Here is a 16,207-nt window from a genome sequence, read left to right as displayed (position 1 = left end):
AAGAACATTTACATTGTAGTGATTTTTAATTGTACATTAGTAAGGAACTATTTTTGTAAGGAAAACACCATGCCCAGGCATTCCTGCAGCATAAGTTCTAGGTCAGGAGTCTAAAATCCTGCAAAATAAGAAAAAGTTTTAGCTGTTGGTATGGTATTGCACAAAATACTTAAAATATGACAGAGGTGTAAGCTATGTTACAAAACAGAATATCATAATATTGGCACAGATTTATTATTTTTTCTGTCCAAAGAGTTGCATGATTTGAAATTAAGTCCTGAAGTTCGCTAATTTCAATGTGAGAGCAGTTCTTCTGTGTAAGAACAGTAGGTTTATCACCAGGTCATCAGCTTACTTCTCAGTATGTATTTGGCAGGAGGTTGAATCAGTTTTTCCTGATGTACACCTATCATCATTGGTAACTTTCCAAACTGTCTACAAATCTGGGATCTTTTCCCTTTCTTGCTGCCCAAAACCCCTCTGTGTTCTCTGTTCTAGGAACTGAGTAGCTATAGCTTCTACTCACTTTAGACAAAGACAAGTGAGTTTAGCACATCTGTTAGAAGTTTGTCTCCAGAAATCTACTTCTAAACATAAGTACCATGGAATATTTGTATAAGAATAATGTAATTTCAGTATAGGTCATGATTAAAAGCATTAAATAAATACCTCCTTAGCGAAAATCCACTGATCTCTTTCCGTTGCGTGGCTGAAAGACAAATATCCAATAAGCACTGCATAAAGCTGAGTGGTTTCAGTAGCAAAGCCCCATAGAACTTGGTATGTCTAACCTTATTTCAAGCCCTACATTATCAGGGAAGACTGTAAATCTTCATCAGTTTAGTACAGTAGTTATGCACTCTTACTTCTAAAAAATCAATTTTTAAATACTTTAGAAATTTTTATTTTGATATATCTTAGAATATTAGTTCAATACGTTAAGATCCTCCTATGGATCTATTAGAGGCAATACTTGTTTTCCAAGACAGTTAATATTTACCACAGCAAAAAAAGTATCAGTAGTTAATCTCTTTTGATTTTTAATATATTTTTGATACTTCAGTTTCACCAAGAAGTCCCAAACTAGCTCAGCTATTCTGATTACTTTGCAACGACAGATTCTGTGCTATACAAAACGTACCTGAAGTCATTGGTTGAGTATTTCTCATCATTTACAAAGAAAACAAACAATTCTAGTGGAATTGCTTACAGAGAGAAGCTCTTACAAAAAAAGTAAGAACAATTCTTACTCTACTTTACTGTTTTCTCTACTTTTTTGGGGGTAACACTCAGCCTGGGGGAAAAAAAAAAATAAATAAAAATAAAAAGCAGAATAAACCATACCCTGAAGAAAAAGTAGCCTCTGCTTTGAATTCCTCCAGCTCCTTGAAGGTCCTCCTGAAAAAAAATAAAAAAAAAAAAAATATATATATATATATATATAGAGAGAGAGAGAGAGAGAGAGAGAGTATTCTAAATCATATCTAGTCTTGTGAATGACCCCATGCTTATCATAAGTACGTACGCAATCTCTTCGGTACTACTATATAGTCTTGCCCCCTTAAGCCATATGGTATATATGTTTCTTCGGGTAACAAGGAAGATCATATCTTCATGTAGGAACTGAATAAAACACATGAATGAGGGCCAAAATCCACCTAAGGTTTTGCATCAGTTCAGATTGCTTTAGAATTCTACTAGTAATGATGAGCAGTCTTTGACTTTCCAGGTTTCATCACTCAAATACAACCGTTCTCCATAGTGATGGAGTCTCCATATAGAGTTGGTCTTTGCACCTCACAGCACAACAACAATGTAAAGCTTAAAAAATTGTAAATATATGGGTTCCAGACAAGGAATGAGATCGCAGACTGATCCCAGAGATATATCCAGATCACCCTTCTCAGAATGACTCTGAGAAATATTTATTTTAAAAGAAAAGACCAGTGCTTATGCTATTCTATTTTACTCATGTTGCACACACTGAGAAAAAACTGTCTGCTGATCTACACAAAAAGGAGCAAAAAAAGATCAGTGAAGAAAACAGAAATTCTGTTTAAATGTAGCAAGTAAAGGGAATGAAGTATCCATCTGTTTTAATGAGACCTTCATGATTAGACAAGATATAAACTTAATCACAAAATTTTCATCCTCTATGTTAAAAATTTTCATCCTCTATGTCTGTCCTGTAGAGGGAGACACAGGCCAATTTAGAAATTAAATACTTCAAATCTTGTGCTTAGCAGAACATAGAATCTAGATGGAATATATCTACTGTATGCTCTCTTAGCAACGATAGTGTTTCTCAATTTAAAAATGTGAAATCTCTGTGGTAATAATAATAACCAGAGTTGTCACAGGGAGAATTCACTTCATGCTCTATTCTAATGCTGTAAGAATTGTGTAAAACAGGATGGCGCCCATCATTTCCAAACACAGAAATATCTTCAATCCAAGAAAACTTTCAAAGGAAACAGGGCTTAAACTATAAGTAATTTTTGAGTCTTGCTTTTAATTTTGACTTCCGTTCATCACGTATGCCATTATACACAGTTTCTTTGCTGTGTGTAAAACATCTGTGTGATTTTTATATTGTCCACCACATTCTGGAGTTACCTGAGTTTGAAATGCCCATCTCAGATCTACAATCCATTACATATTACAGGATTTTAAATTTTATTTTACTGTCTGTTAATGGAGCTTTCTACATTGCTATATTCTGTCTTTTCAGATACTTGGAGTGTCTTACAGTGTTTATATTTCATTATTTTTCTACTTGTGTTCTTATTATTTGAAAAAATACCCTTACAGTTTCTTATTTGAGCCCAGGTGAGAAACGCTCCACTAAAAATGAAATTGCCCAGAAGAAGCTGAACTATGTTGGAGTATGCCAAATATGCTATGACTTTTAGGTTGCTGTCTTTTAATTAGTGAATTCATTCTGTTTCCATGAATTGTGCCACCATCCTCAATGGAAGCAAATTCAGGATATTAAAGTATTCTAGCAAAAGGACCTTATTGGATTTAAACATCAGGTTGTTTTCACCTATAGTAATTCTGTGTTCTTTCATTTATGCTGTCCTTACTATTTGTCTTATTTAGCATATATGGTTATTTTGAAAACAAAAACAGAAGAATATTCTCTGCCAATATGAAGGTCTAACAGCAGTTCAAGTCAATGCTGTCACAGAAGGTAAATTTCAACCTGTATTTTCCAATTAGATGAGTAATGGGTTAATTTTTTTCATAACAATTTTAGCCTTGCAGAGTGGTTCATGAGTAGATGTGCCAACTCTTAAAGTTCTTATATGTGGCCAGGTTATGTCACTGGACTGACATAAATTATAAGAAAAATGAGTCTAGTTTTTACACAGTTCCTCTCCATTTAAAATTTAGAAGTCAGGAAGAATATTACGCATATTAAAGTAGTAGGGGCTGCTTCATAAATTGGATCATATTTTTACCTGCCTTTTACTGCAAAGATTTTGTCCTTTACTGTTTGGTGAGTTAGATATATGTGTGGGCACTGCACTGTTAAGGACATCCATCTTATGCTATTTTTCTAGACAAATTTGAGTATATAAATTTAATGTTTGATCTTTTATAATTATTATTTTATTTTATAGCTTGTCTGTAATTGCTCATGAGGACCTCTGGCTCAATATTTACCCTGTTCCTTCTCACTCACATGAGGAAAACTAGAACTACATTCAACTACGGAGCATGCAGCCATCCACTGAGGAGGGCTATGTCCTGTTCTTGCACATAGGAAGATAATGAAAGAAAAAAAAGAAAAAAAAAAAGAAAAAAAAAAACACTCAATGTGATAATGGGAAAAGTCTGACTAAGAGCAGCAATTACAGAGATTTTTATTTCACTTGAAACTCTGGCATCAAACACTTAAAATATCAAGGAATTTTATCATGCCATGTATCACCGTTTCTTGGCTTTCTATTTTTTAATCAATGATTCACCTAATCTTGTTGAAAAGAAATTGCAGAAGCATTTAACCTTGTTGAAAAAAATCAAACATCTACTTGTCGCCACAGTGGCTTATATTTACAATCAAATAAAAGTTAGTCTAAGCTTTGAATTTCATTTACTACTTTTATTACTTCCACACCTTTTTTTTTTTTTTCCATGTTATATTCTAGAGTGTTAAAGAAATGCTTTTATTTCATTAATTTTTTTATGTCTTAAGACATAAGATCAACAGAGACCCAAGTCAAAGACTGGAAAACTTTGATGGACCCAGAAAATCGGAGCAATATCAAACAAGACTATTTCTCCTTTCAGAGGTCAGACTAGACCAGAAACATTTAATAGGTGGAATAAAGAATTTCTGAAATAACTCACTGTCCTTAAACCAGGAACTGCTCTTTATCTCTTTAAACCTTTTTAACCTTTAATACCCTTTAAACCCTAAATCAACCACTCAGGAGTTGTGAAATGCCAGATTTAAGGTCAACTGTGCGTGCCTCTTTATTGCCCTGCCCACTAGTTTTCACTGTCCTTGCTAGCCAGAACCATTCTTCTTCTTACCGGTTCCTCATCAAAGAGACCTAAAGCGTCTGTGCCCATCCCAATCGTGACTACATTTCCCTTCCTTCCTTCCAGCTTCTATTTCCAGTAACCTTGGCCCTTCAAAGCTCAGCTCACAGTTTCACTTTTTCACTGTCAAGGCTTTTCCTGAGGTTTCATTCTGTGCTGCTGTGTCAATACTGAAAGCATAAGTCTCTGCATGAATTCTAGTATTGCCTTTTTCTTTTCCGTGACAGTTTTCCTCCATATAACCTTTAAAATAATGAAGGTGTTTTGCTGTTGTTGCTGTTGATTTTCTTTTTTCAAAAATCCATTCTGCCTTAGTTGAACTTCATGGGTTAAAGAAACCTGAGAAGGATGCATTTTTTTGGTTGTTGTTTGGTTTGTTTTGTTTTCAGTCTGAAAAGGATGGAATCAGGGAGAGTGTTAAGTAACTGAAATCATACTTACAAGAAGAAAAGTTAGCTATTTTCTGTAAAAGATGGCTCTGTATGCATACATATCTTTTACCACTCTTACATAATGACAGTAATGCTGTCACATATGCTATGATGTGGTGCTGCATCCATGCAAAGGGCATTAATATACCTCTGCTTTTTGATTTTTGAAATTGGAAAGTGTATTTGCTGCAAAAACACCCAAATTTTATAATATTTTGGAAACAATGGGTTTCAAAAAAAAAACTATTTCAGTGTATTGGAAAATTTTGCTCCCAAACACAGTACTTTTCTATGGAAAATAAGTTTTACAATGCCTCCAGGGCTCAATAATATATACGTATGAAAGGGTCAGACTTTACAAAGCACTGAGTGACTTAGCTGTCTTCATGACAGTATAAAGTTATTCTGCACCTTTTAAAATAGGGTTCAAATTGTGTACCCTAATGGTTTTAGAAGAATACCTTAAATTCAAAGCTCTTACATCTGCTAAACAGCTGGCGAGTGCTCATTCTTTATTCCCAAACTGAAAACTCCAAAATAAAAGATGTTCCAAGTTTTGTGCCCCTCTGATTAATGCCTATTTTATTATTTAAAAAACAAAACAAACAAACAAAAAAGTTTTCAAATGTTTATCTCCATCTATGATACTCAAAGTGAGAAGATATATTTCTTTTCTTACGTTTTGTTTCTGCAGATACTAAATCAGGTAATAAGATAATTAAATAGTAATTTAACATCCCTTAAAGGTTGATAAGAACAAATAGAAATAAAATCTCCATATAAAGAGATGTCATTATATTCTCAAAGGGCTCATTTCTATAGCTTTTGCTTCAGAAAGCTAAAACACTCTGGGCAAAAACTGTAACAAAGAAAGAACTTTCTTATCTGCACCTTAAATTGAATAGTAACATTGCCTATAAATTGCTTGGAAAGTCTTCATGCTATAAGTCATAAATAACATGCTTAAGGAGTAAATATGGTTTGAATTCCATCTGGGGAGAAAAAAAGAACCCACCCCTCGAAAATATAATTCAACTGCAATATAATGATAGTGATCAATTTGAAAGTATTTTTCTTTTTTTGAAGAAAGTACCAGGTCCATTTTGATATCTAGGCTCTACCAGTGTTCTATGTTAAGCATGTATTACTTTAGAGTTGCAAATGGTAAAGATCAGCAGGATTATTTTTCATTCATTAAGGAATAGAAAAAACAATGCACATTTCCAATGAAAACACATCAGTGTGACATTAAACCTTGAAAATAAAAGTGCCATGAGCAGAAATGTCTACACGGACATTTTAGATGTGCTAATGAGTCATCAAACATGAGAATGCAAGCATGCAGAGTTTAATATTACATACGTCCACTTTGTGTCTCTTCAGTCTTCTCTCATTAAGCTGGGGAACGAGTTGCAGCAAAGGATGCAGGACAGAGGACTGAGAGGACACGAACACAGACACATGAGCAACAATGAAATTCTGACCTCATGATGCAAAAAATGTTTATTCCTGCAGTATTGGCTGATAGACCAATCATGTACCAAGAAAGGACTAAAGATGTTAATTGAGAAACTTGTTTCTGAACATTCTGAATTGACAATAAACTGATACCAACATTTATATTTACAATACAAATGTGGCTCGCACAGTGATGGAGGAACAAGATACGCATCCTCACTTTTACTCACTGAAAGAACTTTTTACAGTCCTCCTACCCAGGTAACTGCAATTGTTCAGACCTTGATCATCCTCTGCATGTGGCACAGAGAACATTCCCATACGCTACACTTACTGACTGTGATCATCTGCTATGGAAGGTAACATCTTTAATCTTCATTGTACTGAAAAGTTCATTTTACTTTACACTTAAAGAAGATTTTATTTTTTTTTTTAACTGGAAAACAGTTCAAAGGAGGGATCCAACCTGAAGTAAAATTTGTAACCATGGCACCAGTCACTCTCCCTAACAAACTCTAATCCTGAAATTCCTTATGCTTGACAAGACTTTGTATGCTCACACACAGCCTGGATAAGTGCATCAGCATTGTGTGTATTGCCCCAGGCAGTGACTAGCAAAACAGAACCTTGTGGGCCTGTAGAGAGAGGCCCACAGTGAGAGAGAAAGTAGAAAAACCTATATGCCATAAACTAAGTCAAACCTTCAACTCATGTGAATTACTTACAAACATAATTAAAAGATGATGTATTTTTGATACAATACTTCTTAGAAAAGTAATGCAGCAAAGAGAAATGTAATTTACAGAATAAGTAGAATTACTGAAGTGATAACATTTTTAATAGGTAAAATTTCTTGCCTACTTGGAGTCAATTTTGCACTGTCTGCCTAAGGTATTCAATGAAGAACCATAATATCTAAAGTAAAAGTCTGACATGAGTGGAGGAGTTAAAGAGCATCCCACCTGGACACCTGGGCTCTGTCTTGCAGTTAGTGGAGAGAGATTAATGAAGCCAAAAAAATATTTAGCTCATATAATTTACTGTCTCTGAGAAATGGGCTAGAAGACAACCAAATGAATATCTAAACCAGAAGTGAGAAAGCAGTAATCTCTGTGGGCAGGCAGAGGCAAAGGTCTTCAGGATGGGGAAGAAGGCACTGCAGTAACCTCTTAAGCAGAAGCAGCAGCAGAAATAGCTAATTTCCCTGTGCCCTGATTGTCATGAAAATCTCCAGAGCAACTCTATTGTGAAAATATTGACTGCAACATCAGCAGTATTCTCAGGAGGCCTAGAAAACAGTATCACTTTCTAAGGAATATAGAGCTTATTTCTGAAGAAATTTAAGCAACAAGGCAGTAATGGACATAAACATATAAAAATGACTGTTAAGAAATGAGAAGACATGAACATGTTTAACTTTCTCAAGTTCTGTGGTACACAGAAAAAAAAAATAGATGCACAGACATAGCAGATTATGTCTTCACTTTAAAAGCAAGGGTGGATCACACATAGTTTATTTGTTGGCTATTAGAATATTTTTATAACAATAATACTAGTCTCTTTTTAAAATGATATTTCTCATTTATAATATACTCCAAAGTCTGAATGATCTCTTTTGCCTTATATTTGTGACATGCACAAATAGAAACATACCATTTAATTAAGAATTAATAAAGATGCACTAAGAGCTTTAAATATTTAGGGTCATGTTCTCAACTTCTGTAAATCAGCATTGTTTCACTGCATATGTAATGTTCTAGAAGCAAGAATTTGATCTTATTCTTTAATGTTGAAACTACGAGACTAAGATGCAGTTGGGATTCCCTAAATGTTGTTTTCCATTTCCACACTTTTACATCATTGATGATCCTCTCCATGTTATTAAAACACATTCTGTATTTTAAACATGAAACACCAAGTGCCAAGCTTCACAGATGGAGAGATTACTGCAGAAAGGAACATCTTGTTTCTATGGACAGGCACACATGTATTCACAAGGAGGTGCTATGCCACTTACCATGATGTCTGAGTTGCCTGAGTCATGAGTCTTAGAATAATGAAATAAGAACTGTTCAAAAAAATTAAAAGTGGGGTTTTACTACAAAACAAGGCAAGGGAGTTAGGATTTTCTTGACAATTTTAAAGTGATCATAAAACAGACTTAGAAATCTTACCCTTTTGGTGTTGTCTTTTTCATCTAAACCCTGTGGGAATAATAATCAGTAGAGAGGCTTTTATTTATTAAATATATGTATGTACATATATATATATTGGACAGTTTTAATTCATAGAATCATAGCAGAACCTGAGCTGTAAGAGATCACATTGGAAAGACCAAGTCCAATTCCTGGCTCCACACAGGACCACCTAAAGTTCAGACCCTGTGTCTGAGTGTGTTGTCCAAATGCTTCTTGAACTCCATCAGGCTTGGTGCTGTGACTGTTGCCCTGGGGAGCCTGTCCCAGTGCCCGACCACCCTCTGGGTGCAGAACCTTTCCCTAACCCCCAGCCTGACCCTCCCCTGTCCCAGCTCCATGCCACCCCCTCGGGTCCTGTTGCTGTCCCCAGAGAGCAGAGCTCAGCGCCTGCCCCTCCGTTCCCCTCGTGAGGGAGCTGCAGGCCGCCATGAGGCCTCCCCTTGGGTTCCTCTGCTCTGGGCTGAAATTACATTTTAAACTTCAATACTGGATTGAAATATTGTTCTTCCTTGACACATATATACTAGGTCTTTGCTTATCAACATAACTACTCTTTTGAAACCTGGCAGAGAGCATTGGTTATTTCTACTAGAAGAATTGAAGGGGTTAGTGGATGCTCCTTTTTTCAGAGTAAGAACTGCCATACTACTTCCAGCACTGCTGGGCACTTCAGGTACTGGGTCCTCAGAATTCACTGTAGGCACTGGCACATGGAGACATCAGGCTTCAGAAATGCTAAGGAGCCTTTCATGTGTGTTACCTGCGGTTTCTGGAGAAATCCCATGACCAAAAAACAAAGTTCTTCCAGTGCACTGGACACCTAATGAAAAGAAAATAGGAACTCAGTATCAAACTACCAATCCTACTGCATATGATAAACATCATAAACAGTGAAGAAACCTCTGTCTGACTCACCTGAGGCTGAGAATCTGTGGACAGGTAGGTAGAACATGCATCGTCTATCTGTAAAAGTTGACACAATCCTTTTTTAAAACTGCAGATTAATATAAACAAGTTAAATATCTATATTCTCAAAACTAGTTTGGTGCAGCCAGGGGCATGTCAAGCTTTTCCACTAGAAGGAATGATTATAGGAGCATTCATGAAATATTTTGAATGCAAGGGGGAAAAAAGAAAGCAAATTTATATATGCTTGATCTCAACAACCACATATACGTGTCCTTTATTCTCTTATACCATTCATACCCCTGCTAATTGAAATTGTCTCTAACTAAGTCATATTTTAAATGATGATTGTAAGCATCTGGGGCATGGGCTATGAACATAGATACCTTCTATACAATCTTTGGATTACACAAAACTGCAAAGAAAATGATAAAACTAAAGCAAGTGATCCAATACACCGTCCTCAAACACTACTCTGCAAATTGTATTCGAGCATCCCTGCAGGTGTATGACCCACGCATCTCTTGAGTGATTATGATATGTGCCAGCACATCTTATGCATGCTACTCAATTTGTGTGAGTCACCCAGCAGACAATATCTGAGGTTTGCACTGATTTCTTTGGCACATGAGGGGCCTTACAATATTTTGTTTAGAGGAGATGGTTCCCAAATTACAATGCTAGTAAGAAACACATTTGATATAGTTCAAGGGATCTAAACTCAAAGTGTGCTGTTGAAGAAGCTGTTGTCATTAAGTTTAGACCCATCATCAAAGAGAGGAACATGAGGTGTGTAGACACACAAGTAGACACAAATAATAATAATAAAAAAATCCACAGACCAAACCAAGAAGCCCCTGTCTGTTTAGCTGTGTGGCTTATCTCTTAAAAAAAGCCAGTCAGCACCTGGGAGAGAATCTAAGAAGAAAACCACGGTTTAATAAGGCCCGTGCTCTCCAACCACCAGCAAAACTGTAGTGCAAATACTTTGAGTTGGAAGTAGACCGTTTCTCCTGAAGCTCAGAGGATTTCTGTTCAGTGACTTTGAATAGTCTCTGTGTGACACGCTGTAAGCTTTTAGCACCCACAACAACCTGTGGTAAGGGTTTCCTGAACACCACATGAAATAACATTTTTGTTTGTCTCGATCAGTCCTTCCAAAGCTATCTTCATTCAGTGCTATCATGATCTTGTCTTGGAAGAAGTAACAAATAAGTGATTCTTAGCCATCCTCTCCTTACTGTTCATGACATTGTATGGACAGTCATACCTTATTTCTATTGTCTCTCTTCCAAGATGAAAGAGTCTTACAGTACTGAACCATTTTTGATGGAAGTATTGATCAGGTAGGGAGAAGTGGATAAAGGACATCTGAATTCATGGAAGTAATTTTACAAGTGCTGAGAGCTCAAAGTATTCTGTAAGGAAAAGGAAAAATCTCCAGTGCTCCAACAGAAGTTGCACAGTTTAATAATAATGAAAAAAAGAGGCTTAACTTTTAAATTGTATCAACTGCAAGCTGCACTGATATGCGCCAGGTTTTTTTCCACTGAATACTTGATGCTGTTATTCTAGGTGCCAAAAAGCTTTGCCAATCATTATTATGTTCACAGACTGCATCAAAATGCTTGGTTTTAAAATAAAGAGTGGGCAATGCAACGGGTCTTATGATTTTATTATAGGTACAAAGCCCTAAACAGCAGTCTTTAGTGAAGAAAACATTAACTGAAAAAAGCAATAAACAAATAATGCATATCTGAGTACTCCAAGACAAGGGATGATTCATTTCTCTAGAGACAACCTATGAGAAAGCATTAGCAGAGATAGTGGGAAAGCTAATAGCTCACAAGATCCCCCCTCAAATAGTTTTTGTTGGTAACACAACCTCCCTGCTCTCTTTTCCCTTCATCTTGCAGATGATTGTCTCCGCGTATATTTGTTCAGCTTCACCACTTTCAGGGTAAGAAAATGTAGAGATAGAAATTAGCAGTGAATGACCTAAACCAAGCTTAAGTCATTTTGGAAACCTATTTTAAAAATGTCCTGTTTCTTGTGGTTGTTTATTTGTTGGCTTATCTGCTTGGTTTTTGGTTTGAGGTGTCAAGTAGAGATCTACTGTATTTCGACGGCAGGACAAACCAAAGACTACTTTGTGTTCAACACAGTCCAAAGCAATGCATCTCTCAGCTAAAATCTGCATGGAAAAAGCAAGGACCAGAGAAAACCCACAGTTTCTGTTGATTCCTCCTTTTCAAAATTGAAAGAAAGAATTAAAAAAAAAAAAAAGTGTTTTATCTTTTTTTTTTTTTTTTTAATTTAATAATTCCTATGGTCCTTGATGCTTCTTTTCAGTAATTTTCTCTCCTTCCTCAGAAGTGTGGCCTGAGGGTGGGAGCCTGCCAGTTATTTGGGGTTGGTTAAATAACATAAAGAAATGAAAGGATGTTAGAAAGGTCCTATATTTCTAAACTCAGAACCATTCCTGGAAAATACTTGTTTAATTTTGAGGCAGTGCTTCTCATGAGTGATCAGCTAATAAAGTAACAAGCAGGGAAGAACACTCTAAGAAACTCCATTATGGTTTTGTAGCCGGGCTGATTTCAGGTATATACCTACACATCAAATTCTCTTTTTTTTAGTTCTTAGATCCTCTCCAGTCCTGTATTATTCCTGTTATAGAATTGAGTTTTATACTGTTTGTGTTACATAATTTTGCACAGAATTTAGTATTTCATGTATACTTCTTTGTTCACTGAAATCAATAGGAACCTTGCCTTTGCCTCCAGTAAGCATAGGGGTTAATCCGATATCATAAATAGCAAATCCTAGCAATAAATGTAGAAATATATAAAAAAGTATATATTTAATCTGGAATTTAAACAACTCATTCTCATAAAGTCCTTCTAGCTATTAGGATCTTGCTTCCCAAGAGATCACTTTATCCCAGGACAAAAGTACCACCAGGGCTTGTTCAAGTGCCAGTCTAGGAAGAAGGCAGTGTTTGAGTCAATACTTCCAAAATGAGCTGACAAAAAGGCAGTGTGTTCTGTAATGGCCTCAATTTGAAGAAATTTACTCCGTATATCTGCACCCATGGTGAGTCACTTGCTTTCTAATGTTATCAGAAGGTACAAAATTAATGTCAGCAGCACGCTTGAAGATTACAGCAATGCCAGGGCATGCAGCTCGCAGGCTGAACCCTCTCTGTGTTATGCCCTGCTGTCCTGTCTGTTCCAAAAGGGCACAAAAAAGCCCATGTTGACACACAAGTAACATCCAAGAATGCAAAAAATGCTAAAAAAAATGCAAAGTTCAAAGATGGGAATGGAAGTTAGAGTTGTAATTGGTATAAAATGTTGAAGGGGCAAACTGCAACAGGATATTATCCTCCATCTAGTAAATTAACATGCTAGGATGTGATTAAATGCATTGTCCCAGCACTGCGTGCAGACAGAAGAAGCAAGAGGTGGATTGGATGAGTTGAAACAACTACTGCCTGTCATGCACAGACTATAAAGATACCAGGCAAGACACAGTATTGCTTCCAGGGACAAGGTCTATACAGGAGAAGTAAGACTGGAAGAAGAAGGACCTGAACTCCATGCTAAAGAAACAGTGGAGAGTGAGGTGTGACCATAGCAAGGACTAGAACAGTTTTTTTTTTTTAATCTTGTATCCCTGCTCTAGTAGCAATAAATTGCCACAGACATTCCCAGCTTTCACCCCACAGCCAAGGGTTTTTCCCAGGCATGGCTGAACCAGCTTGCCCACGATGCTCACCTCCTTCCACAGCTGCAAATCCTGATCTGCATCAAGTGCTTGGGATGGCATCGGTGCACCTGGAAGCACAAACACTGCTTAGCAATACTGTACAGTAGGGCTCATCTTGTAAGTATCCCATGTCAGTGCTGTAAATAAAAACTCTGAGGGTGACAGGGTCCCCAGAACCTGCAAAGCCAAAATACAGACACTCATGTCTCTGAGAATAAGCAGTGTGAAAGCCACTCAGTTTTCATCACGAGTCAGGCTGGCATTAGTTTGTTCTCAGTGGTTAGCAGCAGGAAAAAAATTTGTCTGGCTGCTGTTGAACGCTAGGACCTGAATGCTAGGAAAACACATTGTGGCATCTACAGCCTCGAGTGTCCTGAGGGCTCAGCTCACCTGCAGTGCCAGTGCGGGAAGTTATTATTTTATCTAGTTATTATTTTACTGTAATTTTATCTGGCAGCATAATCCTAATTATATTGTGTTACCAGAGTCTCCATCTCACCCAGGAGGGGGGCTGGTGCTGGAAAGGGAACCCCAAGCAGCCATCCAGTTTCTCCTAAAGCTACTGCCCAGGACCCGTGCCTGACAGCTCTATACACTGTTCTACCACACCTCAGGTGAACAGTTTTTATAACCTCCCAGACAGTCTATTATTAACTGTGATTGCTTTTTATTAGTAGTATTTTTTTTTCCAAAGAATTGCACCAAATTAAACACAAAAATGCTGAAGCTAGACATAGCTAGAATGGCCAGGTGAGCAGGATGTGAAAGCTCATCATGCCCACTTGTTTTAGAAGTACCACAAATAACAACAGGAGTAACTTCCAGGCATAAAAGGGTAAATTCCAAAACCACATTTTGGTACTGGCACAGACTTAAGATGGTTAATTATTATGGATGCTTGTTCTCCTCAGAGAAAGAATTATAGAGGGTGTCTTGATTTCATCCTGTGGAGGAGTGAGATATTTTTGAAATCTCTGAAAGATTTACATGAAAAGAAAACTGCTGTCCAGTGAAAAAAAAAATGCTTTTTTGATGTTTGTTTTAGTTCAAGGAAAAACTCAAAAAACACAAATAAATAAAGGTGCTACAACTCCCTTATTTGAAAAATTTTGTTTTGTTTTCTATTCCTAAGTTAGTATGATCATGGTGGAGTATTCCCTGGAGCTGGTGTCTGGATTGCCAGGAGTGGAACAGGGCAACCCTTCATGTCACCACACTTAAATCTTTGCCTGCCCCTCACAGCTCCTGCCTAGCTCCCAAGGCTTTCCGGGGGGAGCAGAAGAAACCCAGCAGCCTGTAAGGCCTGGAGCAGCAGGTGAGGAAGCCTAAATATGACACTTGTGGAGCTTTTTTTTTGCCCAGAGCATAAACTTTTGAACAGAGGAGATGCAATTATTTCACCAGCTCTTAAGTTTCTTGAGCCCTTCTGCACTTATTCACAAAAGTCTTATTTTGTGTGCTATCCCCTGTGTTTCATGCTCACAGCAAGCTCCATGTCCCCTCCAGTGCCAAGCATCATCCCCACATCGCCCCATGCAGAATATTGCTTCAGCCTGGAGGGAATTCATTGATTTACACACACACACAATGGCACACACAAGGAAATACAATATTATTTAGTAAGACACACAAAATATCCATGATGGAGGGGAAGAGTGCTCTCCAGGAAAGCAGTCCTATTCAAAAGGAACATAGAGGAGGAAGCCCTTCAATAAAATTAACACTTGACATATCTGTTCACTTCAATATTGCCAGCTTCAAAAAACCAAACTTCTTGCAAGGCAGCAGAGTGCCGGGTGCCCAATTTCAGTCACTTTTCAACCTGGAATCCACCTCTTAAATCATCTCTCCCCACCACTGCTCTCCATACCCAAGCTCATTCTTATCATTTCTATACAAGTGATGCTAAAATACCGTGTGCCACTGCCATTCTTTGCTTTCATTTTCCTTCCCTCCCCTCTTCCACATCTCCAGAATATATTTTGAACACAGCATGCAGTATGCTCTACTTAGATTTCTTTGCTTCTTGATATTAAGGAAAATATAAAAAAATTAGAACAAAAGCTCCCGATGAAAGTAACTCACTCACTCATAATACACGCAAAGCAGAACTGCTCATTGCACAGCAGCTTGCTGTGCTGTGCTGCTTCGCAGGGTGCAAGGATTTAATGCAGCTGGAGTGGGAAAATACAATTGGAAATACGGTGCCTTTGGCTGTCTTCACAAAGCACTCCCTCCTACAAAAATAGCAACTTTCAGGTGTAACTCAGCATTCCCAATTAAATCAAAGGTAATCAGGCTCTGTGTCTAAAGCAGCCTGCCAACTCTGTCCTTCCCCGCTTAACCCTTTAGTGACTCCGCTTGGAACAAAAGCCACTTCCCCCAGCTGCCGGAGCACGGTTTGGGCAGGACGGGGCAATCCTGCTGGGGTAGGGGAAGGTGCACCCCACCTCCCCACCCCAAAATGTGCTGAGATGAGCCCCCCCTTCCCAGCCCTAACCCCCTTACCCTCCCAGCCTGCTGTCTCCCGAGCATCTCCGCATCTCTCACGGCAGCATCCGATCCCACCCCGGCTCCGCAGCCAAGCAGAGCACCGCAGGGATTTTGTTGGGCTGGGATTTCTCAGCCCCCTTGCAATGATGGGGTCACCCTTCCAGCCCCCCAATTTACAGTAGTGGCCGTGCAGGAAGGGGCTGCAGGGGGATGCTCCTCACCTTTGCAAGCACACATGGAGGAGGCGAGGAGGAGGAGGAGGAGCAGGAGCAGCGGGGACCCTGGCAGCCCCCCGCTGCTCCCCGGGCTGCGTGGCAGGGTGGCCGTGGGGGGCTGCTGGTGGCAGAGCTGTCCCATGACCGTGGTGCCCCCTGCTCTGCCTCCCCGCCGGCTGGCCAT

General features: G+C 38.2%; 1 protein-coding gene across 1 annotated transcript; it reads right to left on the bottom strand.

The window, feature by feature from the left end:
- Window positions 1-29: 29 nt before the first annotated feature.
- NMU (neuromedin U) lies at window positions 30-16,207 on the bottom strand (the record flags this gene model as incomplete). Its single annotated transcript, XM_082759579.1, has 10 exons — window positions 30-118; window positions 670-709; window positions 1,345-1,398; window positions 6,345-6,419; window positions 8,458-8,508; window positions 8,615-8,644; window positions 9,399-9,458; window positions 9,554-9,601; window positions 13,325-13,383; window positions 16,030-16,207. The coding sequence occupies 9 exons, from the start codon at window positions 16,205-16,207 to the stop codon at window positions 674-676; spliced, it is 591 nt and encodes a 196-aa protein (XP_082615705.1). The 3' UTR covers window positions 30-118; window positions 670-673.

This window comes from Aythya marila (assembly GCF_965140915.1).
Source record: "Aythya marila genome assembly, chromosome: 4".
NCBI lineage: Eukaryota > Metazoa > Chordata > Aves > Anseriformes > Anatidae > Aythya > Aythya marila.
The sequence above is the reverse complement of the archived record's forward strand: the minus strand, read 5'-3'. Positions and strand labels throughout refer to the sequence as shown.